The sequence below is a fragment of the Apodemus sylvaticus genome, chromosome 18 (genome assembly GCF_947179515.1).
Source record: "Apodemus sylvaticus chromosome 18, mApoSyl1.1, whole genome shotgun sequence".
NCBI lineage: Eukaryota > Metazoa > Chordata > Mammalia > Rodentia > Muridae > Apodemus > Apodemus sylvaticus.
This window is the reverse complement of record NC_067489.1, coordinates 9438018-9462684: the sequence shown is the minus strand read 5'-3', so window position 1 is coordinate 9462684 and position 24667 is coordinate 9438018. Positions and strand designations below refer to the sequence as shown.

At 42.9% G+C, this 24667-nt stretch overlaps 1 protein-coding gene across 2 annotated transcripts; it reads right to left on the bottom strand.

Annotated features, from left to right (window-relative positions):
• Positions 1-23850, bottom strand: Cdc16 (cell division cycle 16). 2 transcript variants are annotated; one of them, XM_052162207.1, is made up of 18 exons: positions 23664-23850; positions 22516-22570; positions 22331-22428; positions 21184-21222; positions 20535-20675; positions 18866-19025; positions 17887-17978; positions 17075-17208; positions 15299-15378; positions 14285-14334; positions 13325-13398; positions 12104-12229; positions 10229-10381; positions 8434-8497; positions 5784-5845; positions 3955-4090; positions 2297-2387; positions 1-552 (listed from the first exon to the last, which is right to left on the bottom strand). In XM_052162207.1, the coding sequence occupies exons 1-18, from the start codon at positions 23709-23711 to the stop codon at positions 293-295; spliced, it is 1863 nt and encodes a 620-aa protein (XP_052018167.1). In that variant the 5' UTR covers positions 23712-23850; the 3' UTR covers positions 1-292. The 2 variants fall into 2 exon arrangements, with proteins under 2 accessions (XP_052018167.1, XP_052018168.1); XM_052162208.1 differs by lacking the exon at positions 22516-22570.
• Between the last annotated feature and the right edge of the window lie 817 nt (positions 23851-24667).

The following is a 24667-nucleotide window of genomic DNA, read 5'->3' as shown; positions in this document are numbered from 1 at the left end:
TTCTGAAGTTATTCCCAAATATAAATTTATTGGAAAAGACACAATGAAAAAGACAATGAACAGTTGGCCTTCTTTATTCTGCTGCATGTAACTAACTACTCTGTAGGTTCAAAAACTCAGAAAGCATCTGTTGCCAAGGTCTGCTGTGCCACCTCTTAATGCAGGCTGTTGGTCCTAACTGTAGACATGGAGTTTGGATTCACATCAGGAGCTGGGACATTGTAGCAAGGCTGCACGGGAACACTGACCTACGCTGGCACATGAGGTGGGCCCTGGACCGCGTTGGGTTAAGTTAAGTGCTGTGGTCTGACATAGACGTCTCTAGCATCATATCACTTTCATTCATTTCAATTTCAAAAGTCTCTTCCAAGGAGGGCCTGGACTCGGGAGGCTTAGTGGAGTTTTCCCGAGGTGCAAGCCCCGCCTCCTCTGTGTTCTGCTTTTCTACTTCAAAGTCCCTGAAATCCCATGGAGGTGAAATGATATTTTTTAGTGTTTTCATTGTATGCACATCGAAGTCGTAGCACTTTAATTTGTCTTTAATGTCTGCTCCTAAAAACAAACACCATCATTAGAAAACATGAAATTCCACCATTACTGGTTCTGCCCTGCCACGTAAGTCTAACTGTGCTTTAAACAACATAAACATTGGTCACAAGGGAAGCCACTGTCTTCTCTCCTTTATCTTCCACCATCTTCAAAGAGACGCTTAGAAACGTTTTCAGAGTGTATGCAGTATTGGTTCCAAGCTGGCTTCAGAACTAACTCTCCCGAAGCTTGGGAATGGGTACATCTTAAACCACACTGGGTACAGTCACTCAGCTACTGCTCATAGAAATGAAATGTATTTTCAAGGTATATCAAAGCATATAATAACATTAGTATATACTTGGGCCAATCTAATTAGATTAGGGTCAATAATTTCCAACATAACTGAAACTATTACACATTTTAAACTAATAGCTTTCAGGGCTAGGCACTTTAGCAGAAGAAGTTAGTCCTTGTCCTTTAGATCTCTGAGCCCATTTACACTATGAAGCAGCCTGGATGGAAATCTGATTCCATCCCAGCAGAGGCCCTTCACCCACTGTGAGCCCATCATAGAGTCAGTCATATATCTGACCAAAGCCACAAGAACTAACCAGGGGAAGAGCACACAAGTGACCCACAGACCTCAACCACTTATTACTGTTGATGAAAGCCTGCAACTCAGCAATACTTCACTGGTAACTATGACAACACACTAATGGTCCTCCAGGTTTTACTCATTTCTAACTCTAACATAATCAAAACACAGAAATATCAATTGTTCCACATCATCACTAGTTGGGGCTGGTGAGATGGCTCAGTGGTTAGAAGCATTAGCTGCTTGGAAGATGCATGGTGGCCTCTTATGCCAATGTCAGCTCCATTCCCAGGTAAGAGATGTCGCTGAATGCCTTCAATGTGTTCCCTAACCTTAGGCCACTCCTCCGGTGTTTGCCCTTTTCATGGACAGGACACACACAAACACACCATCCACGAGACTGTGTACATAGCCCAAGCAGCAACCCAGGAGATAGGAGTACAGGCCTTTCTTCTTACAGTAGGATTTTTAGTTCTTCATTTTTTAAATTTTACTTTAAAAAAAACATTTATTTGTTTTTTATGTATGTAAGTACAGTGTCACTGGCATCAGATCCCATTATAGATGGTTGTGAGCCACCTCTAGAAGTCAGTGCTCTTAACCACTGGCCCATCTCTCCAGCCCAAGTTCTTCATTTTATTAAAGCTCAATTTATCATTCCCATCCCTCCATGTTTATTTATGTCCAAGTCTTTAAAGTCTCTTTCTTTTTTTTACCTACCCCTAAGTCCAGATCTTAACATTTAACCTCAGTGTACTCTCCTGATCTCACAATACTTGTTCTTAAAGTGCTCAAGTATAAAAATTGTATTTAAAATGATCCTATCATTATAAAAGCTCTTCAGAGTATTATAAATCACTACTAAATAGATGAAAGGTATTTTAATCTTCTATTAAATTTTGTATTATTATGTTGTGGGACAAAGTCATTCGTTTGCTTTAGAGAAACATGACTATGACTTCCTCTTCTACCTCGACTGACCCTTCTGTACGACCACACAGCACAAATGTCCTATGCAGAGCCAGCAGCAAACCTGAAATGAGCTACTAACTCATGCTACACTATTTCAACAAATTAAATACGTTTCTTGAATTCCGAATGCTGGATGAGATTTCAAGAGACCAAAACAGAGTATAACATGGTGCCAGGAGGATAGTTTATAAATCTTACCGATATAAGCTTCAGAATCCCCAATGTACATTTCAATGCAATGACCAAGCATCGTAACAGAAAATGTGTCATCTCGCCTAAGACCAAGAGCCTGCCAAAAAAGATCAAGCATGGTTATTAAAATGCTCTTTCTTCCCTTTTGTTAGACATAGTCTCACAACGCATCCTGTGGAGTCCCTGATAGGTTAGCCCAGACAGCAGCGAGCAGCCAGCTCCAAGTGTGGGCGTGAGCTGACGACTGCTCCAGGTGAGGGTCAGGGATGGGTCTTACACTGTCCCACTCTCGTCCTAAAGGCTGCCCCAGCACGTTAAAAAACTGTCTTTAGAGTTCTGTGAACCTTGTGCATTAACACAATTAAAGATCAGTTATTTACATTAATATTCACATTTAAATATCGCAAAGATTTTAAGACCAGAAAACATTCTGAAGTTAGGCTGAGCAGCTCAGGGTTCCCGTAACCACAGAACTAACTTTAGGACTTCATATAGCCTGAAAGTAGCTATTGATCCTTAAAGACCAGTTATGATCACATTACACCAATGAATCTCTTTCAAATATTGCATTACCTCACATATTACCTGTCTCTCCAATTATCATTAGTTGACCCTAAGGCTCAGATGTTCTCAAATTCTAACGTTTCCGGTGTTTCTGTCCTACAGCTGGTCGTATCCTCATGCTGCCGTGAGCAGGCACAGCTGTAATAAATGCCCTGCCTCTGAAGCTGTGCCTAGTGGTCAGGGGAGGGGAAAGAGACCACCGAAAGGCTACGTAAAGGTAATCTATGAATTGTGGTGGGTGTCTAAGCCTTTTATTCACAAATCAGCAATCTGAAGGTTTTATAAGATATGTAAAACGGGTATCTGCAGCTTGTAAAAATCCCAACTCAGGAAAAGTCATGCAAGCTACCACCAAGATACTATAAAAGGAAGAAAGTGACACCGCCTGTTGGTGCTGGAAACTGAAACCATTTATTTGTTTATATTTTACTTCTTAATATACAGACTAGAGTGCCAATAAAAAAATTGAAATCAGGGAGGGGGATAACATTTGAAATGTAAATAAAATATCCAATAAAAAATATTTTTTGTGGTAAAAAACTGAACTCTAGGTATAGATGAGTACATGACAGGAGATGATGATGATAAAGTGTAGCTGCCCTTTTTTTCCTTTAGTGGCCTTATACTTATATATTAAAGCACAACTTAGCGCTTTCTGTCTCGATGTTTTTTCTTTTATGGACCTTCAAAGGCTTTCTACCTCCAAGCTTTCATGAAATAAGGTCCATGAACTAAGAAAAGACTCTTTTGTTGTGATAAATACGTGGATTGCTTTTGTTCACCTACAGGAGGAACATGGGGTTAATAGTCCAAGTTCTCAGGAGGAGGACAGGGAGTCCTCTCTCTCTTCCTGCCTGGACAAATCCAGATGGGACTGAGGGACAAACACCTCAACGCATATGCAGGGCAGCTCATGTTTATTTCTACTTTGATGAGTACTACACAATATGCATAATTTCTTTGCAGAGAAAAGAATAAACACGGGATTATTAAAGAAGTTTAAATGTGTAAATCAGTAAAATGTGGCCTCGAAAGGATCTTTTCAAACCGAGGAGCACATCCTTAACCAAACTTAGAGTAAAATATAAGCAAAGACGTACTGTGTGGAAATAGTCCACAGCGTTTTCAAAGTTGCCCATCAGACTGTGGATGTAGCCTATAGCAGAGTAGGTGGAGGCATTCTGAGGGATCAGCACCAGTGCCTGCCTGTGGTAATCCAGAGCCTCCCCATACTTCCTGTTGGAGGGAGACGGGGAGGAAGAGAAGGGGAAAAGACAACATTACTGGATGGAATAAAAGTGCTTTTTAAAGACATTCTACTTGCTGGGCAGTGGTGGCACACGCCTTTGATCCCAGCACTTGGGAGGCAAAGGCAGATGGATTTCTGAGGTCAAAGCCAGCTTGGTCTATAAAAGTGAGTTCCAGGACAGCCAAGGGTTACACAGAGAAACCCTGTCTCAAAAAAAAAGAAAAAAGAAAAAGAAAACAAACAAACAAAAAAACCAAAAAAACATTCTACATGTCTTTGTGAATCTAGTCTTTGCTGAGAGACTGAGAGACATAGTCAAGACTTTTAACTCCTCATACTTACTTTTATGGATTTCACCATCTTAAATATATTTTCCTGTGGAATATGGTGTTATGTTACAGGCCTTTAGTCATAGGCCTTGAGAGGCAAGAAACAGGCAGATCTCTTGAGTTTGAAATCAGCCTGGGCTACACAGCAAGTTCCAGGCCAGCCAGGGCTATTTAGTGAGTTGTTGCAAAAAGTAAAACAGAACATGTATTTATTTCCTGGCAAGTCCCTGAGCTGGATGAGGAAGTGCAGCATAAAGCTGGGCCAGAAAGTCCTGGACTTCCATACCAAGCTCGTAACTCACCATTTTCCCTGTGACAGATAACACCAAAGGCAACTAGAGTCTTGCCTTAACATCTACCTATAAATTACTTGGAATATTATTTCCCAAAGTTTCTGAAATATTTGTTCTGTAGAAATCTGTGAAAAGGTTTCATACTCAGTTAAGGTCTGGGAAGGTTAAAACTTTAACAGATAGTCAAGACTCAAATTCTCTAGCACAATTCTCCTGTCCACCACCCTCCCCCAGTTATTTCAGTTATTTTTTCAGTAGTTTCAGTTCTTTTTAAGCTGTTAAAACTATCTTGCATTACATACAGATAATTATGTAGAAACTCTAAAAACTTTCTCTCGTTTGTTTGTTGAAACCGCCTTTCCCTCTGTCATGCAGAGGGAAACTTGCAGCAATCACCCTGCCTCAGCACCTCGAGTCCCAGGGATTAGCCGTGTGGACGTGTGCTGCCACACCTAACACACTTGCTGACTTCTCAATCAGCCTGTTCCCGAGACTGACTTTTGACAAAGCAACACCCCCCCCCCCAATTTTTGAAACAGGGTCTCATGTGGCCCCCCAACTCCCAATGTAGTCATGTGACCTTGAACCTGCTCTGCCCGCCTCCACCTACTGAATGCTGGGATCACAAACACATGCGCCACCATGCCTGGTTTTACACAGTGCAGGAAGCAAACCCAGGGCTTTTACCACTGAAGTACATTTTCAGCAAAGAGCACATTTGTAACTGTCGCATGTTTACAATATTATAAAACTTCTGGGGAAACAAAGCCAGAATATGGATATGGTTTTAATTAGACCTTATTATTTAAGTGCTTCAAAATTAATTTTCAATATTAAAGTTTCTTAATACAAGGCAGGGACAAAAGCCATAGCTGTTATACTTTTCAGTGTTTCTAAAATAAAAGTATACCAACTGACATAGGAAATCCGGGGATGTTGGTGCTTGTTGCAGTCAAGTGTGGGGGCTGGAGGATATGAAATAAACATAGAAAGGCTATTCAAAATAAACACACTTTTAGTGACAGAGACCACAACTGAAACTGCTCTACTTCACTTACTTAAGTTTTCTGCAGACATGCCCCAGGTTGTTCAACAAAGGTTCCCATTTGTCAACTGTTACCTAGAACACAGCAACATCAAGTCCAGGTGACTCTTGAGCCTGAGGTATTTACAGCGACTCCTCTCACATCCTACAAATTGCAAACTTGGGTGTCTCCTGGTATTCCCACCCCACCCCACCCCACTCCACCCCACCCCACACAGCAGAGACAGGATTTATTGGTTCATCCAATTTTCTCCTCTACTAGATGAGACTTCCTAAGTACTGGACTGTAATTAGCACAGTTTCATCCCAGAGTCCAGCTAGGCCAAAGAAATTTAAATTGTGTACTAGGATGTTTAGAGTTGATTTGAGAGCCTGGATCTTTATGGTCATCTGCCTTCTAAATCTAGAAAGTATTACAAGCACTGTCAATTCAGTCTACTAACTCAGTCCACTAACTCAGTCCACTAATTCAGTCTACTAATTCAGTCCACTAACTCAGTCTACTAACTCAGTCTACTAACTCAATGCATCCTTCCCTAGTCATTTCAATTCACTAACCTCATTGCAAATGTCCAAACCAGCCACTCAATGGGGACAGGTTTCCTGGCCTTTCTAAGACTCTGGAGTTTGTTCAGTTTACCTGACAGGCACACTTCCAATGTCATACACCTTGGCTTCCCAATATTAGGAACCTGGCCTGAGCCCCTACCCTGTGAGCACAGCTATGCTGTCTTCTTTCTGAAACTTCTCATGTTCTTTCTCCCTGGATAATCTGCCAGCTCTCTAACACCACTTCAAGGTTTGTGATATCCCACTTCCTGTTACTGGTCCATTTCTTGATATCCTCTGAAATGTCAAATCCAAAACCTTGAATCCACTCCCACTTTTGCACACACTTCTCCCTCTGAAATACTGTGCCCCTTATTTCTGTCTAGCTAATGTCTGCATACTAAGGATGGAGTGTGTGGTATGCCCCAAACCATTCCTCACTGTCACATGTGGGTGAGTGACTCTTGAATGGAGTGTCTTCATATCCTCAGTCAGACTGGACCATTGCTCAGATTACATACTTGTATTTTCCAATGGCTCTGAAAGCAGCAAACAGCAAAGTTTTTACTGTAGCTGATGCCTAGTTCTGTGCTCATGGCTGGCACTTAGAAAACACATGTTAAGCAAATAAAAAAAGGAACTTGGGTCATCTTTTCCAAGGCACTGAGGACTGGATTTAGGAGCCCAGCCCATTCAAACAAAAACCCTTCAGAGCCAGGCAGTGGTGGCACACGCCTTTAATCCCAGCACTTGGGAGGCAGAGGCAGGAGGATTTCTGAGTTTGAGGCCTGCCTGGTCTACAGAGTGAGTTCCAGGACAGGCAGGGCTAAGAAACAAAGAAACCATGTCTCGAAAAAACCAAAAAACCAAAAACAACAACAACAACAACAACAACAAAAAAAAAAAAACCAAACCCAAAACCCTTCAGAGATTCTTGGGCATGAGTGTTTCTCATTAGCTAGCTTGATTTCTGCTGCAGTTTCTTACTAAAGTAAAACAGTATTTTCCTTGCATAAATTTTAGTTGGCATTCTGATATGTCAATAGTAGTATGCGCTCATATTTAAATTTTTGAAAAGATTGCAAAAGATTCTAGGAATGGCTCAGGTTTCTCAGACTTAATGCATGAGACTACTCAGAATGTTGCTAAAACTGCAGATCCTAGGGTTGTGTTGTGTTTCTAACCGGCACCAGGTGCTGCTGTTGAGCCAGCGAACAGTAAAATATTTAATTGTTTCAAAGATGGAATGTGGTGGCTGGCAATCCAACCTTGACAAAAACACTAGTATTATTCAAAACTACTCAAGACTCAGCTGAGCTGACAAAAACCCATGTTTTACAGACATACATGTGGGATACCCAGCAGTGTGCGTAAGGTCAAATGACAAACAAAGACTAAAGCAAGCAGAGCCCAGCCTATGCGACAGGCAGACTGTCCGGGTGGACTGGGGAACAGCGTCCGTCAGAGAGACAGAACCAATCACAAAGGAGGGGAGGCCACGAGCATGGAGGCACAAAGGAAAACCAGCGTGGGAAACGCCAAACAAAGTAACAAGACCAAACAGGAACCAGCTCCAGAACGAGAAACCCAGAGCAGCTGCGTGCCATCTCTTAGCTACACACACTTATAGTTAAAATGACTATTTATGAATAATGCCAGTGCATGTGCAGCCTTGCTGTTAGAAAGTTAATTCATTAGCACTAATTAATGAAAACAGAAAAGGTCTGAACTTGAATGTCACCTAGTTCTACAGAAGTTGGTCTGCTACCAAATTGCTTTTTAAAAACTGAGCCAAAGATGAAACTCTTTGAAACTCTAGAGAAGCAATGTCAAGTAAGAGACTAATACTTCAACTGGTCATCGGAAGCCATTTCAAAAAACCACCGTGTGTGTTTTGACTGCTGCCCCGTGTCACACCCAGTAGCTGCTCTGTAATCGGAACTGAACTCATGTTCTCTGTGGTATATGAGTCTACAGATAATCGTAACTCTACTTATCTGTGATGTCAAACATTAGCTGATCCCCTCAGGAGAAAGACTGCCTGCATTTTCCATATCCACCATTAAATATGCTCAGTGGTGTCTGTGTGTATGTGCAAATATTACACACAATACCTCATTCCCAATTGCTTTAATTTTTTCCAAAGCATCGAGAAACCATTTTTCTGCTGTTTTCCATCTAAAATAGAGGAGGGGTTAGCGGTTATTCACAATTTGCAAAGATAAGACACTGAGAAAAATCTGAGTATCTCTAGGAGTACTAAAATAACATAGAAACTGCTAAAAATAATTCAGATTATACTATGAATAAAAACAAAGCATAATGACACATATACATGAAAATGCCTTAGGAACTCATTACTTTGTATGATAACTCAAAAAACAAAAACAAACAAAAATAAAACCACAAAAAACTAAAAAAGAAAGAAAATAATTTGAGCCAGACAAATAGCTAAACTTATGATATTAATATTGCACAAGTTCAGGATTTAGGAGAGTCGACTCTAATGACTCCTGTAAATGTCTGGCCACAATAATTCATCAACTGAACCATGAGCACCCCTCTTTAACCTACACGGTCAGTTCACTGACACCAACAGCACACTCTCCGCTAATGCTCAGCTCCTGCACACACTCCCTGGAGACACATGACAGCTACTCATGGTGCACCAAGAGACAGCAGTCAGTCTGGAAATTATTTTAGATGGTAAAATTCCCCATAAACAGTACATACACTGAGAAACCACAGCGCTAAAAAGACTCTTAGAAGGCTGGGCACACTTTGGTAGAGATTAGACAGGAATGGTTCCGTGGACTTCAGTGGACGCAGGCTTTTTTCATATCTACATGTGTGAAGATTAAAAATCACTGGAGTATTGGTTTTAGAGAACAAGTGGTTTTTGTAGGCCAGTTCACAGGGAGTGACTGCAAATTTTGAGGATGGGCTATATTAAGCGATTACCTGCATCCAAAGTTCTATGGGTTTAGAGAACTGGCTCAGCGATTCCCAGGACCCACAGGTGGCTTAACCAGCCTGCATCTCCTGACCTCTGTGCCCATACACACATGCAGACAAAACACTCACACACATAAAATAACAATTCTGAAACTTTTAAGAAAAATTTTAAGAGCTAGAAACCCTCTTTATAATATTTACGTAAGCTAACTGAAAAAAAAATTTAAAGACTTATATGTCTAAGTGTTTTGCCTAAATATATATCTGTGTGTGCCAACAGAGGTCAGAAGGGGGGGGGGGCCTGCAACTTGAGTTATAGTTGCTGTGAGCCACCATGAGGATGCTAGGACCAGAATCCTGGTCCTCTGCAAAGGCAGCTAGTGTTCCCCTCTATGATCCCAAGAACCTAAGTCTCAGAAAAAAATCTCTCCAGCCCAAGAACCTAAGTCTCAGAACACAAAAACCTGTGCTTACATTTAGGTAGCATCTAATGCAGGGTACAGTCTTCTCTTCCAAACTGCTTATCCCCTAGATACTCAAGGCTATAGAAAAGTCTTACTCTCAAGATGACATACTAAATAATTTGCTTTTTTTGTTTTGTCAATAATTAAACACGGGACTTTTTTCTTTCAAAATGTGAAGCTGTGTGAATCTAACATGTAACTGACAAGACACTGTCCAGGCCCATGGTAGGTCCCGGAGTTTCTGGCAGGCAGTCTGTGTTAAAGGAGAAGCACAACATGGTTTAGTGTTTTAGGGGATTCTGCCAAGAGAATTTCTACTTTTGAATTCATTCCTGCCTCATAAAATAGTACATCTAAAAATAAAAATGAATAAACTCATTTTTATAAAACAAAAATCCAATGAAGAGTAGCTCTGGTCAGTGGAGTTTTAAGGCCAAGGCCCCACTTCAAAGAGCCCACAGCAGACGGACAGAAGGCCTCTGGTACTTACTCTCCATTCTGAAAGGCAACCACTCCAACCTCATGGATGACAAACGGGTCTTCTGGGGCGATGCTCAGAGCTTGGCCAAAGAACCGCTCAGCCAGTTTCGAGTTATTGGTCAGACCGTATTCTAACCCAATATATAGCATTGGCAAGTGACACCTGAAAAGATGGGAAAGTCACATTTCAACGCTTGAAACTTTGTAATGCAACAGAAATTTGTCAGCTTTAGATTCTATCATTTACTTTTTTCTAACTCTAAATACAGTCCAAACAGAACAAAAAGCAGTCAACAGAAACTGCCTTAGCAGCAGAGGAGACAATGGACTTCAAAGACAATATTGTAAATGAGCTAGGTTAATTCTCAAAGAAGTAAAGAGAATCAAGTTTACAAAGTTAGTAAAAAGTCTAAGAACAATGCCCCATCAGAGGACAGCAATTAAAAAAAGAAGAAAATTAAATTATATACATGTATGTGACTAGTGTATTATGTGTGCAGGAGCCTGTGAAGGCCAAAAGTAGACATTGGATTCCCCAAAGCTGAAGTTACAGGCAGCTGTGAGCTGCTACTGGACACTGAACCTAGTTATCTGCAAGAGAAATTAAGTGCTCTTAACTGCTGAGCCATCCATCCAGGGCCCTAAAGTAGAAATTATAATAGAGAACCAAATAGTGACAAGCAGAACAAATGGAATAAAAGCAGGATAAAAGGGCTTCCAAACGAACAGCACAAGCAGCCACGGAGCAGCTGCAGCAGAGCGTCCATCACTAGTGATCTAAAGCAAGCCCTATACAGAGCTGTGAGGACATGGGCGGTAACTTAGCTACATGCGAACTCTATCTACATGGAAAATAAGTGACTCGGTCCATGTAAGTGACGATGTGACTGCAGTGCAGTGCTGACCAGAGGCAGGGAGCTGTCGCCGTGTTTGCAACTCTTCTACATGATTAAAAGACAACAGAGAAAAACTCAGTATAAACCATGGTAATGGCTTCACCTAAGGTTTAAGGTGATTCACAATCACACAAAGGCAGTAGGGACCGAGCGGAAGTGAGTACTTGAAACTACATTGCTTTAAGATGTTGCTTATCACAAGATGATCACTAAAGTCACTATAAACAACAAAACTCAAAAGAACTAAAATACAAACTGTAAACACATGAGACGTAGAAAATGAACTAATGGCTGAAATAAGTCTATCTATCTCACCATGGTCCATGGAAGTAAATACACCGGACAGTAAAAAATACAGAGTTTTAAAAACAACTTAACGGGATGTTGCTTATACATCTATTCAGAGACTGCAAGGACGGAGCTCCCTGACCACTGACTGAGAGTTCACACACTACAATAGGTGATCCTGAAAGGATGCAAAGCAACAGATGCGACACGGCTGTCACCAGAGACAAGGTGGGACATTCTAGTGATAAGTCACTCAGCGCATCGAGGAGATGCAATAATTACACATGTAAACATTAGCAGAGATTCAGAACACATACTGCAGAATTGTTAGAAAATCAGAGGGAGAAGAGTCAGCATCAGAACTGCATGTGCAGCAGTGACACACGCTCAAACACAGCTGCAATGACACGGGGTGTGTGTGTGTGTCACCATTTTATATGAACACTTCCGTTCTTCACCAGGAAGGAAGGTAAAAGGCTTCTGTGTTCAAGTCTCCCCTTGGTCTCATTTCCTTCTCTCGCACTGATTCCCTCCCCCTCTGTTGTCACAGTCATGATATAAATACAGACTGTTACCTAACAGACAACAAATCTGTGACAGTTTTGTCTGATTCAGGACGAACGGTAACAATATTCCTAAGAGAAACGCCGCCCACTTGGCAAGAGAAGCCCTGCTGGCGCTCAGTCAGGCGGCATGCCTACCCCTTCATGAGCTGTGCAGCCGTGAAGTACGCAGCCATGGCTTGGTCGTGCTCACTCTCTACGGCGAAGGAATGCCCATAGGCTATCCAGGCAGGCCCGTAGGTCTTCTCAAGTGTGGTAGCTTTGCTGGAACAAAAGCAATATTCACGTAATGTATGTATTCATCAACTTCTAGGTTTGTATATGGACAGGGCATCAAAAACATTAACATCAACTGAATAACTGCTAACAAAGTGCTAATTAACTGTTGTTAATGCTGCCAAAGGCAAGGCAGGACATTTGAGAAACTTTAGGCAAGCCCTATGCTTTCTAGATGAAGTAATATAGCTGAACTCATTAGCATTCTGTATGCAACTTACAAACTCTATGCAGCAGCCCACCCACTGTGACCCAAGGTTAATACTGGTGGCCTTTTTTCCCCCCCAAGACAGGGTTTCTCTGTGTAGCCCTGGCTGTCCTTGAACTCACTCTGTAGACCAGGCTGTCCTTGAACTCAGAAATTCGCCTGCTTCTGCCTCCCAAATGCTGGGATTAAAGGCATGCGCCACCAGTGCCCGGCTAACACTGGTGGCTTAAATGGCCACGTGACGTGGGCCTGTTCTGACCAGGCACCACACTGGGCTCCCTGGGTGCACATTGCCTAACAATCTGAACCCACAGCAGATCCTCACAGGAACCTACTTACACGATAAGTACACCAACTTACCCTAATCTCATTCAGAGTTTAATGTATTTTCTATTAGCAAAAGCTGAAAGCTGACAGTGTAAAGGAAAACAGCCTTTCAAACTACATTTTTGTTTCCTATGCTCAAGTAAGATAACGTAATCTAAGGTCTTGGAGTAAATAATGGCCAAGCCACTGCTTTATCTCTGCTTACAGCATCCTAATGAACAGTATACACACAGCAATGCAAGAGAGCCGGCCCTGCTTACGGAGCATTCAGTCATACTTTTTTTTTTTTTTTTTTTTTGGATTTGGTTTTTTTGAGACAGGGTTTCTCTGTATTGCCCTGGCTGTCCTGGAACTCACTCTGTAGACCAGCTGGCCTCAAACTCAGAAATTCGCCTGCCTCTGCCTCCCAGAGTGTTGGGATTACAGGCGTGTGCCACCACTACCTGGCTTCAGTCATACTTTTAAAGTACTTCCTGCATTAACACTTATGAGCAACAATTCTCGTCTTAGAGGGTCACTACACAGCAAAGAAGAAAACAAATTCATACCTGAGATATCTTCTGGCATGCTCATTTTTATGACCAACCATGAGATAGTAACATCCCACCGCAAACCAAGATACCTAAAAAGTCCAATATTTACTATAACCAGAGACACTTAACCTTGAATTGGAATCTAACAAGGTAGGCCAGACAGAGCGAGGGTTGGACATTCTCAACTCCTAAATTGTAGTCTAAATTAGGGATTCTCTGAGATCACACACACGCTACTGAGATCCTGAATAGGAACAGATATTGTGGTTTTTCCCAAGATGGCTCCCACTGAGGACAAGGTTTCTAAGGAGCACACCTGCCTGGGCTCTGGCCTGACCCGGGCTCATCTTGGCTTTCTAGCTAGGCTCTGAGTTTTAGGCTGGATTCCCCTACACTGGTTTCAGCTGAGCTAGACACAGTCTTTCTTTCTTGAGACTCAGCCCCTGCTCGCTGGCTTCTGCCGTAAGGACACAGCTGCTGATTCTATTTTCCACCCTAGCTCTCTGAGCATAAGTCAATGCTGCGCTTCTGCACAGTAGTAAAGGAGTATAGACTTTAATAACCAGACACAAGTTTTAATCAAAGTTTTTGCTTTAGTGTAGTGAAATGATTTCATAATTAAGCTGCTGGCTATTGTCTCTAGGACTAGAAATCTTGTCTCATGGCTGTAACATGAAACAGTATGTGCAGACTGGTGAGATAGCTCAAGGGCTAAGAGCACTGACTGCTCTTCCAGATGTCCTGAGTTAAATTCCCAGCATCCACATGATGGCTCACAACCATCCCTAAGGATCTAATGCCCTCTTCTGGCATACAGGTCATGTACTCATACATTAAATCACACACACACACACACACACACACACACACACACACACAATTGAACTTAAATATATAAGCTAATGTCTACGTACTAGCAAAATATTTTCTTAAAGTTCAGATAACAAAAAAGAAAAAGGAAATTGTATTACTTACAGGATTACTTGGATATAAATCCACCAATTTGTGAGAAAGATAGAAAAGTTCTGTTTTAGGAAAAAGGGAAAAATGTATTTGACATGAATAATCCAGATTTCAGATTTGCCCTTCTATCCACCCTCACACCGCAATCTCATCGCTTCTTGCCTCTAAGTACAAATGAGCCTGGCATATACCCCTCCTCAGTGCCAACAGCCGCCACTGAGCACTGGCTAGAATTGTCTAGGTGGGTAAGGGCACAGGGTGGCGGCAGAGCCCTTTAGGTAATCAGTTTGTAATCAGCTGTGAGGCAGACACCGTGTTCACCATGGGAGCGAGCGATACAGCAATGGGCATGTCTTAGCATGTCACGCTGACATATCTTATGGCCACATGTCCTATATATACATTCTGGTTCAGTATCCAGGTGGCCAAGTCTGCGGTTTGCTTCCAGGAGATGGGATGTTCAGACCCCAGGGCACGGAATGTAGGCTCGGAGCTTCTCTGCCTTTCCCCTCTTGACCAAACTCATCATTTGGTTTCAAAAGACTTAAGGACAAATATACTGCCCAACAAATTAAATTTCTCAAATGTTAAAACATGGAAATATCTACTCCCTTCCAATTTCTAAATATTGACTTAACTGTTTCCCTATAATAATTTCATACGTTAAAAAAAAATCAGGAAGGAAAACCAGTCAAAAATGATCCCAATGAAGCTAACCTACTCTGAACCTCAAGTCAGGTCTGTGAACAAGAGGGAGGAAGCAGGAAGATGGCAGACACTTTGCTCTGCCACACTGGTAGCACTCCTGCTGTGGCATCTGCTGTGGCATCCGCCATGTTGCAGCTAAGTAGCCAGGGTTTGCCATACAAACTTTCAATAGTTCAGAACCCTTTAAAAAACAACTAAGGCCTGGCCTGATGGCCTACGCCTGTACTCCTGGCACTTGGGAGGGAGAGGGAGAGGGGTTGGGAGCTCCAGGTCATCCTCAGCTGGTACGATCACAGGTCTGGGGTTGTAAGCGCTCACCATTTGCTTTATTCAGCTCGACGAGAGTTCCTATGTGCACAGGTAAGCAGTTGGCATGGAAAGGATCTTTTTCCATCACTCTGAAAGTCAAAGCAGCGCATTACCACCTGGAAGGCAGTGTGACAGACAGGAGTCCTCATTACCTCAACCTACCCCCCTCCCCCTCAGTCAGGGTGCATACTGGGCTCATGATGCTGAAACTGTAACACTTTACTTCAGCTAATTATAGGAAAGGGAAGCCAGGCCTCACAGTGCATACTTGCTACATTACTAGCTACTCAAGAGGCTGAGGCAGAAGAATCACAAGTTCAAAGCCAGCCTGGGCAACTAAATAAGACTCTGTCTCAAAATAAAGAGGGTTTGGTATGTAGCTCAGGGGCAGAACACTTGCTTACAATGGACAGGTCCTAGGGCCAATCTCCAGGATCACAAAAATAAAATAAGCATTAATGGAAAACTGGTTTGGTGGGGCTGGAGAGATGGCTCAGAGGTTAAGAGCACTGACTGCTCTTTCAGAGGTCCTGAGTTCAATTCCCAGCAACCACATGGTAGCTCATAACTATCTGTAATGGGATCCAATGCCCTATTCTGGTGTGTCTAAAGACAACTATACTGTACTTACATAAGTAAAATATTTAAATCTTTAAATGAATTTATTTATTTATATGAGTACACTGTAGCAGTCAGTGCTCTTAACCACTGAGCCATCTCTCCAGCCCCACCACTATTTAAATCTTTAAAAATTTGGTTTGAATGAAAAGAATAAAAACTAGTTTAGACTTTTCTTTTACCTTTTTACTTTAAAAACAGAATTTAACTAGTTAAAAGGATAGAAAGTATAAAGTTTTAAATATATAACTATTTATTTACTAAATTTTTTGTGATTTCAAAAGCTAAAAAAAAACAAAAAAAAACAAAAAAAAAAAAAACCAAAAAACCAAAAACCCAACTAAAAAACAAAACAAAATCCAGGTGTGAGGTGTGTTGCGGCACACCTTAATTCCAGCCCTCAGGAGGCAGAGACAGTTAGACCCCTGAGTTTACAGCCGCCTGGTCTACAGAGCAAGTAAAGCCAGGAATAGAGAGAGACCCTGTATCGAAAACCAAAAGACAAATGACTCCCCCGCCCCCTGCCCCCAACCCAATGCTCCACAAAAACCTACAAAGTGTAATTGGGCTGCAAAGTCTGAAGACACGCAACGGGCAGCTGGTATTAGAGGAGATGGTTTCGCTAGTGAATATGCAAAATAGGGCACCTGGGCTCACAGGACTGCCTTAGATTTAACAGTACTAAATGAGGAGTTTTACAAAACCATGGGCCAAACTGGTATTTTCAAACTATCACCTCTTGGGTTTGCACGTTGTCACACTTTGGAGAAGAGGGACCTTCAGGAGGTTGGAGCCTGAACTGTGGTGTGGCTTAGAAGCCCGCAGGCGCTTGGTGGCTGCAGACAGGTTTTACCTGGCCATTGTTCATTTCTGTGTAAGTCTCTCTGTTTCAGCATAATTAGCCCCGGGAACCTGTCGGTCCCACATCAGTGGACGGGAAGGCAGGCAGGGCTCTTCTTCCCCAGGGACTGTAGTGAGCCTACACAGATCAATAGCCTGGTGCCTGGAACCTGCTCTTTTATTACAGAAACGTGTGCAATATTCTACAAATGTAAAGGTAACTTCAATCGCCAACAATTAATATAAGCCTGTCAGAGAATGTGTCTGTGAATGAGACAGTACAGACTGAAGCTCACATTCTGACATGGAAACAGAGAACATACTTACGCAGAAGTAAGCTTGTAGCACATCTTAAAATCACAGTTGTAATAATGTCGCTCAGCTAAAGACACTACCACATCCAGATTCTCTTGCAAGCCGTTCACTGACTGGGGAATGACAGTTTCACTGGGCTTATTATACTGAAACAGAGAAATGTATACAGACGATGAGCAGCAGCAAGGCACAAGGAGAAAGCAGTGTCCGTTGTACCGGAGAAGAGAGGACATCACACAAGGCTCTCATGAGCCCCGAAAGCATAAATGTCAGCATCTACTAGTTCTCATCACTGTTTTCCTGTTCAATCTCATCACAAAGAAGACAGAACTTAGGAAGCATTTTCAGATATTGACACAGTCTATTGTGGCACATGCTACTGTTAATAAACAATTTTTGATTTTTTAAATTAGAGTTGGATACAGTGCAATTGCTGTGCAAACACAAAGTCCTATGTTCCAGGCCCCAGCGCCCATGTGCAAGCTGCGCATGGCCTGGCTGCAGGCCTGGGATCCCAGCGCCAAGGAGCTGACAGGTAGGTGCTGCAGGCTCACCGGCAGCTATTCTAACCCACATAGCAAAGCTCAGTGACAGGATCTGTGGGAAACTGCCTGGAAAATGTCCTGACAACAGCTCTCAGCTCTGGTCTACACACCCCCACTGCATGCACAGGCCAGTGTGCGCATGGACAGACACACACACACACACACACACACACAGAGTATACGTATATACAAAAGTAACTAATAAAGGGAAAAAGGCCAATGTTAAGGAAAGATATAAGATATTCACATAAGGGAAACGTTGGCTGAGGTTTTCCTCACCTTCTTTAATTTGTTCTCAAATACAAATCGTAGCAATTCTTGTTCTTCAGCACAGAGCTTGCTAAGAGGCAGTGAATCCAGAAGTTCTTTTTCTAAAGAACAGTAAGAAAAAATAACATTTTCAAATATTCATGGGAAAACAGCAATTGAAACTACTTTTACAGTTCTCTATGTAAATCAACTCAGGGAAAATGAAATCAAAGTGTAGTAGAGAATCCTGACAAAGTGGTTGCTCCCGGAGAGCCGGGCCAGGAGACCTCAGACAGTCCTCCTTCTTGGCAGACAGACCCAGGCCTTGCCGACGACTACACTGATGGTGCGGCCCACTCTCTGAAAGGCATCCCAAGCACAGAAGGGCTCTCTCCAAGATCTTCAGCCTCTACGAGATGCCAGCAGCCAGTGTCCTACTTGTCCCTGTCCCTGTCTTTAGAGCCCAATGGTTTAAGAGGCAGTATTTTGGCTATGTCTATGTATGAACCCCATTACCACACCAACCCTGTGTTCTTTGCTCTCCTGATTACTCATGTCACACAGCCGGTAGGTGGCTCTGGGTCTAATGGGTTAGAGTCAGACCTGCTGTCAGAGCCCAACCTCTATAACTCGTTGATTAAGCTGCTCTGAAATTGGGCCTTGGAAACAGGGATTTAAAGTGTGGCTAGGAGACAATCACTGAATCTTGGTTTATAACTCCCCCTTAAATCACTTCTCATAAAAGATTTCATGATATCACAGCCCTCAAAGACTCTATCAGCAAAAAATACGGCATCACACTGTTTGCGATGTGCTTCATACATGAAGACGTTAAGGAAGCTAGGTCTATTTCTGTGTACTCTGCTCTTAAGTATACAGATTTCAGAAAATAAGACAAGCCAAGCAACATTATCATTCTACACAACAACCATAATAAACACAGACACACGGAGACACACACACACACACACACACACACACACACGGACAAACACAGGAGTTCCCAAACCTTCCTGTGCTGTCAGCATATGGTGTGAGGTCAAAAGATCAAACGCTTCAAAGCAGTAGACATCCAGCTTCAGAGCCTCTTTGTAACTGTAGGTAGCCAGAGTGCGGTTATCTAACGCATCGTAGATTTTCCCTCGTAGAAGACAAATAGAGCTCTTTATCTGTTGGAAAAATACATTTTGTTATGTGCTAAGTAAAATTAATTTTTGTTTTTTTCTGTTGTTTATTCGAGACAGGGTTTCTCTGTGTAGCCCTGGCTGTCCTGGAACTCACTCTGTAGAGACCAGGTTGGCCTCGAACTCAGAAATCTGCCTGCCTCTACTTCCCAAAGTGCTGGGATTACAGGCGTGCACCACCACTGCCCGGTGTAAAATTAATTTTTGATTTACAGATATATACTATTAAACACTGAGAAGTCTTTACTGTGTCTACAATGTCATCTCAGCCGCCAAAGCACAGTGTAAATCAACAGATAAACAACGTCAAAATGAAAAAAGTCTCACCAAGCTACAACTGCAGCCCTTAGAAAACTGAGGAAGGAAGATTTGCAAATTCAAGGCCAACCTGGGCAACATAGTAAGTCTGCGGCTAGACTAAAGCTTCACTGGCCTGTCTTCCCTGGACATTGATCACTGGTGACTTTATGCCAATGGAGCTTTGTACTTCAGGAGGGTGGCTTCAAGGCCATGTCCCCTGCCGATGACGTAAGAGTGAAGTTAATGGTGATTCGCAGTGAGCAATTAAAAACATGGTGGCAAGAATCCATAAATCAAAATTTAAAATATAATGGATTTAGGCAGTTTTCTCTGGAGTGTGTTTAAAACATAACCTCATAAAACAAGTAATGCATTACAAGTATGCCATGCACTCCGAGCAGGTAAGTTAATACGTAAGAGGTCCAAAAATAATCCCGAGGTAGTAAATATATGCATTTCCTAGCGGAAAATTAGTGTACTTCTAAGTACATAATTAATAAAGACCGGGTAAGGGAAGAGAGATACCCAGATGCATAATATTACTGTACCTTTTAGAATAAACAGGCGACAACTAGGGTACAGCTCCTTCAGAACTATATTATAAAGGAAGGAGGTAAATTCGTAGGTAACAAGTAAGTAATCTGGACTCTCTCGGGATGGTAAAACTGGCATAGCCTCACCACACTAAAGGCCACTGGACCACACACTCTAAATGGATGAGCTGTATCTGTATGACGTGAGCTGGAGCTCAATAAGCCTCTAAAAATAACAAGCCAAGTTAATAACCTGAGCATGTGATTATGTTAAGTCTGTTTTAGTTTTGTAGAATTATAAATAATACAAACTCAAACATACCTAATGATATTAGGTGCTATCAAGAAAATAAAAAAATTCTTTCCTGTAAACAATTGAAGCTTATTAAGATTCCTCTTCATATGTCCAGACCACAGAGAGGAGAGAAAGATGTTCCCACCCACTGTGTGCAGCTCCAGGCATCTGTGAGGTCTCAGCTCAGCCTATTCAGAGGACATCCATATCGTTATAGCTTCAAATTAATGCTCTGAGAGGCTTTGGTTACTTGGAACAAGCAGGTAACCATAATTTTTTATACACATGTACGAGGGTTTATTTTTTGCCATGCAATGTGGGTATTTTCCACTGCTGTTACTGACACATGCTAACTGTCTCACTCACAGAGGACGGTGACATCTCCCAGTCACTAGAAGGGTCTTTCGGGCCACTGTCATCTTTCAGGTACTTCTCAAAGAGCCGCCTGTTAATTGGCTCCTCCATATCAAGGATGTCCAGAGCCTGCTGGTACTCTTTTGCAGCATACTGTGAAGAAAACACAAGTTCTATTCATCACCCATGTCTTCTAGACGGTTTTCTTAAAAAGATGTATTTATGTATTTATTTATTTATGTATGTATGTATTTATTTATTTAATGTATATGAGTACACTGTAGCTGTCTTGAGACACACCAGAAGGGCACATAAGGTCCCATTACAAAGGATTTCGAACCATCATGGGGTTGCTAGGGATGGAATCAGGATCTCTGATTAAGAGCAGTCAGTGCTCTTAACCACTGAGCCATCTCTGCAGCCCAGACTTCTAGATTTTTAAATGGTAATAAATACTATATACGTTATTTAAATGCCTCAAGTACAAATTAAGAATCAATATTTTATAGAAAATAATACTAAAAAGGCCCTTCTTTACGAAATGCCACGCTAAGTCGCCATGTTTAAGCTTCCGGAACAGGAGCTGCCACACATCTGTGAAGGGTGCTTGCTATTCACAGCCCCACTGCCACCACACAAAACAGAAACTAAGCAGACTTACGTGGCATCTAGCCGCAAGGTATCGGCAAGCTTCATACAGCTAGAAAAGAAATAAGTGAAATAGTCAAGCGCTCTACATGTGTAACATGTATGCCTATTGTATAAAATAACATACATCTACTTTAAAAGAAAACTTAAGCATGCAGAGTTTTAGAATTTCTCCTTTACAGCTTTAAAAGAGAGAGAGAAAGAAACAGACAGACAGAGACCTAGTCTTTTTAATCTATATTCCTCAGAAATATGTTAAAAGCACTGAGGATCCAAGAGAAGTTATGTGCCTGCAATCCCAACCACATAGGAGCCTGAGACAGGAGAATTGCCCTGAGTCCAAGAATTGGAAACCAGACTAAGAAAATAGTGACACCTGATCTCAAAACAAACAAACTGGGCTGTCAAGCCAGCTCCAGCGCTAAAGGTGCTTGCCACAGACTGAGGGGCAGAGTCTGGTCCCCAGAGACCCACATGACAGGACAGGACAAACTCCCACAGGTGGTTCAGGACACACACACTATATATAAACAAGTATAATATCAAGAAGCAAAATTTTAAAGCAAACAAAAGCAAAAACACTACAATGAGAACTTAGAGGTAAGACAGGTGGGCAAGGGAGGGAAATAAAAGACTGCGACTCTGGAGTGAGAGCCTTCCTCTTGGGCTGAAGAAACGGCTCAGCAGTTAAGAGCACCTGCTGCTCTTCCAAGAAGGGAAGGCTGTTCCCATCTCCCACATAGGGCAGCTCAGCAGTGCCTGGAACCCCAGTCCCAAGGAATCCAATGCTACTTTCTGGTTTCTGGAGGCACCCACACCCGTGTGGCACACACACAAACTCATAACTCTTAGCCAGTGTGGTGGGCTATAGCTTTGAACCCAGCAGGAGGGAGGGGTAGGTGGGTATATGGAGTTTGAGAGCCAGCATGATCTACCAATTGAGTTCCAGGACAGCCGGGGTTGCCACATAGAGAAACCTTGTCTCAACATCACCCCCTGTCCCCTTCAAAAAAACCCAAACCAACAGATAAAACATTTTTTTCACATAAAGATAAAAAAATTGGAGTTCTTTTAAATGTTAACAACAGCACAGCCCAGCATCAGACCCTAATGGCGTTTTAGACAGTGGGAAAACTGAAGTTCACAGTTTCAGTACTTACCTTGTCCAGCTTGCGTGAGCGCAGTGCGTGGGCTGCTCTGTGGTACTGTGCTGTGAGGTAAAGGCACTGAGCCAACCAATAAACATCCTGGGGTTCCTCTGAGGGGCAAAATTACACAAGTGGTCAGAGGCTCATGGCAAGCCTTCTAAGGATTAATTAGGGGAAATAAATTGCGTGTCACTCACCATGAGAGAGTGAAGCTACCTTGTCTGCCCAAAACAGAGCACTTTGATACTGTTGCTGCATACAAAAAGCAAACACAGGGTGACTGCCGATGCCCCCACAGTTCTGACAGATGTCTACTACCACAAACCCACACACCAAATCAACAACTCACTACAACACGTTCTTAGATGTAGCACGGGGCCCACCAATCATCTGTATTTTACAGCTCAGCTCGTGTGAGTTTTGGTTCATTACAGTAAGAACTTCATATATACAATTCAAGATAGCATTTTAACTCATACACTACCAAAAATGTTTCAGCTAGTATTTAAAACAGTAGATAAGTGATTGCCATGCAGTCATCTAGAACGTCTGGTACTGACAGTTATGGAATGACACTTTACACAAGCTCAAATCAATCCCAAAGTAGAATCTAGTGAGCACTAGATTCAAGTATTTCAAATTAAACCTGTAACACATTTAACAGTCACTAGTCATGGGCAAAATCGCCCGCTATAGCCAACTCTAACAAAACTTAATCTGCCAGTGGAGAGACACTCCTGAATTTGTCCTAATTAGTGCTGACCTGTGTCTCTTACTGCCTCAGCCTCAGTTTCCCCAGGACACATTGGGAACAGGGTTGCCGAATGGGAGAAAGCTGTATGAGTCAAGATCTGCTCAGAACACAAGCCCCGCGAGGGGAAGAGGCCCACAGCGTCCTCTCAGTGCCAAGGAAAATAATCACAAAACCGACTGCCTGTTAGCACGCAGCCTTCCAGAAAAGTGCAAACATTTGGCTCAATCACTTAGATTCTATTCCGTTTCCCATTTATCGGGAGAGCAAGCATTTTAGCAAAAACCCAAAGACATCCCAAAGACGTAGACCCCAGAGACACACCCTCCCTTAAACACTCCCTGCTGTCCACTCAAGGGAAGTGCGGAGGACACTGACTGCACAAGGCATTGTTCCCAGTCCTAACTGGAGACAGGCTGTATTCACAACTGAAGCCTCTCAAACATCCCGCCGCGCGGCCAGATTCCAAGGCACAATGCAACCTCCTACCGCAACCCCGCTCCCACTGTCCGCGCAGGACCTGGGCGATCAGGGGCGCGCTCCCCGCCAGGCCCCACCGCCCCGAAGCCCAGCGTCCGGCCACCCGCCGCGCACCTGGTCCAAGTACTGCCGGACGCGTTTGCGCAGCGGCTCCAGGTTCATGGCCGCGAGGCCAGGTCGGGCACCCGACACCGTCTCGAGCCCCCGCGCGCCCCCGGGTGTCGATGGACCTAGGCCCGCCGACCACCGCCCGGATCAGACCCCGCGCGCCACACGGCACTTCCGTTCTGATAGGACCTACCCCGGAAGTCCCCTGCAAAAGCCTCCCCCTCGTCTGTGTGCCCACTCTATGGTTCCGTGACAATCTTGGGCTCCAGCCTCCTGTTCCTTATCCCATTCGCCTTTGTCTGGGAGGCGGTTGAGGGATCTAGCGGGGTTCCATGTCTTCAGGGCGTGCAAGAGACGCTTCTACGGCTAGCTACCTTTCTCCCCATGGGTGTTTTTGAGACCGAATTTTTCTCTCTGAAGTCCTGGGTGACCCAGAGCTGTCCCTGGGTACCAGACTGGCCTCTTACTTTCAGACTCCTACACACACACACACACACACACACCTCCTTGAGTGCAGGGCATTTTGTGGTTTTAACATTCCATTCTGTGCACGTGTGTTTCCTGTTGAAAGTGTAGAGAATTGCACCACACAAATGTTCTGCTCTCACCACTATGAACAGTTGGCTGCATCCTTTTCTGTGACTGTGCACACAATATGTGACCGGGTGATATTTTAAGGATCTACACACACACACACACACACACACACACTTTTCTGTCTTCATTTTTAGGTAGTGATCCAACCGTACTCATGACTTGAGGTGGGTATGTGGCAAGGTATAGTTGACAATATTTATGATTTTGTTTCCATCCATCTTATGGACAGAATCATTTTTATAAAGAAAATTTGTGCTGTCACCACAGATGGTAAACATCAAAGACAGGAATTTAATCTTTGAATCAGATGCTATTCAGAGAGCTAGTTTTCTGAGAAAGTAGTGGATTAACATTCTAACACCCTGTTATTTTATCTCATCTCCAGCCAAGAAAGCCTTATAAAGAACAAACAA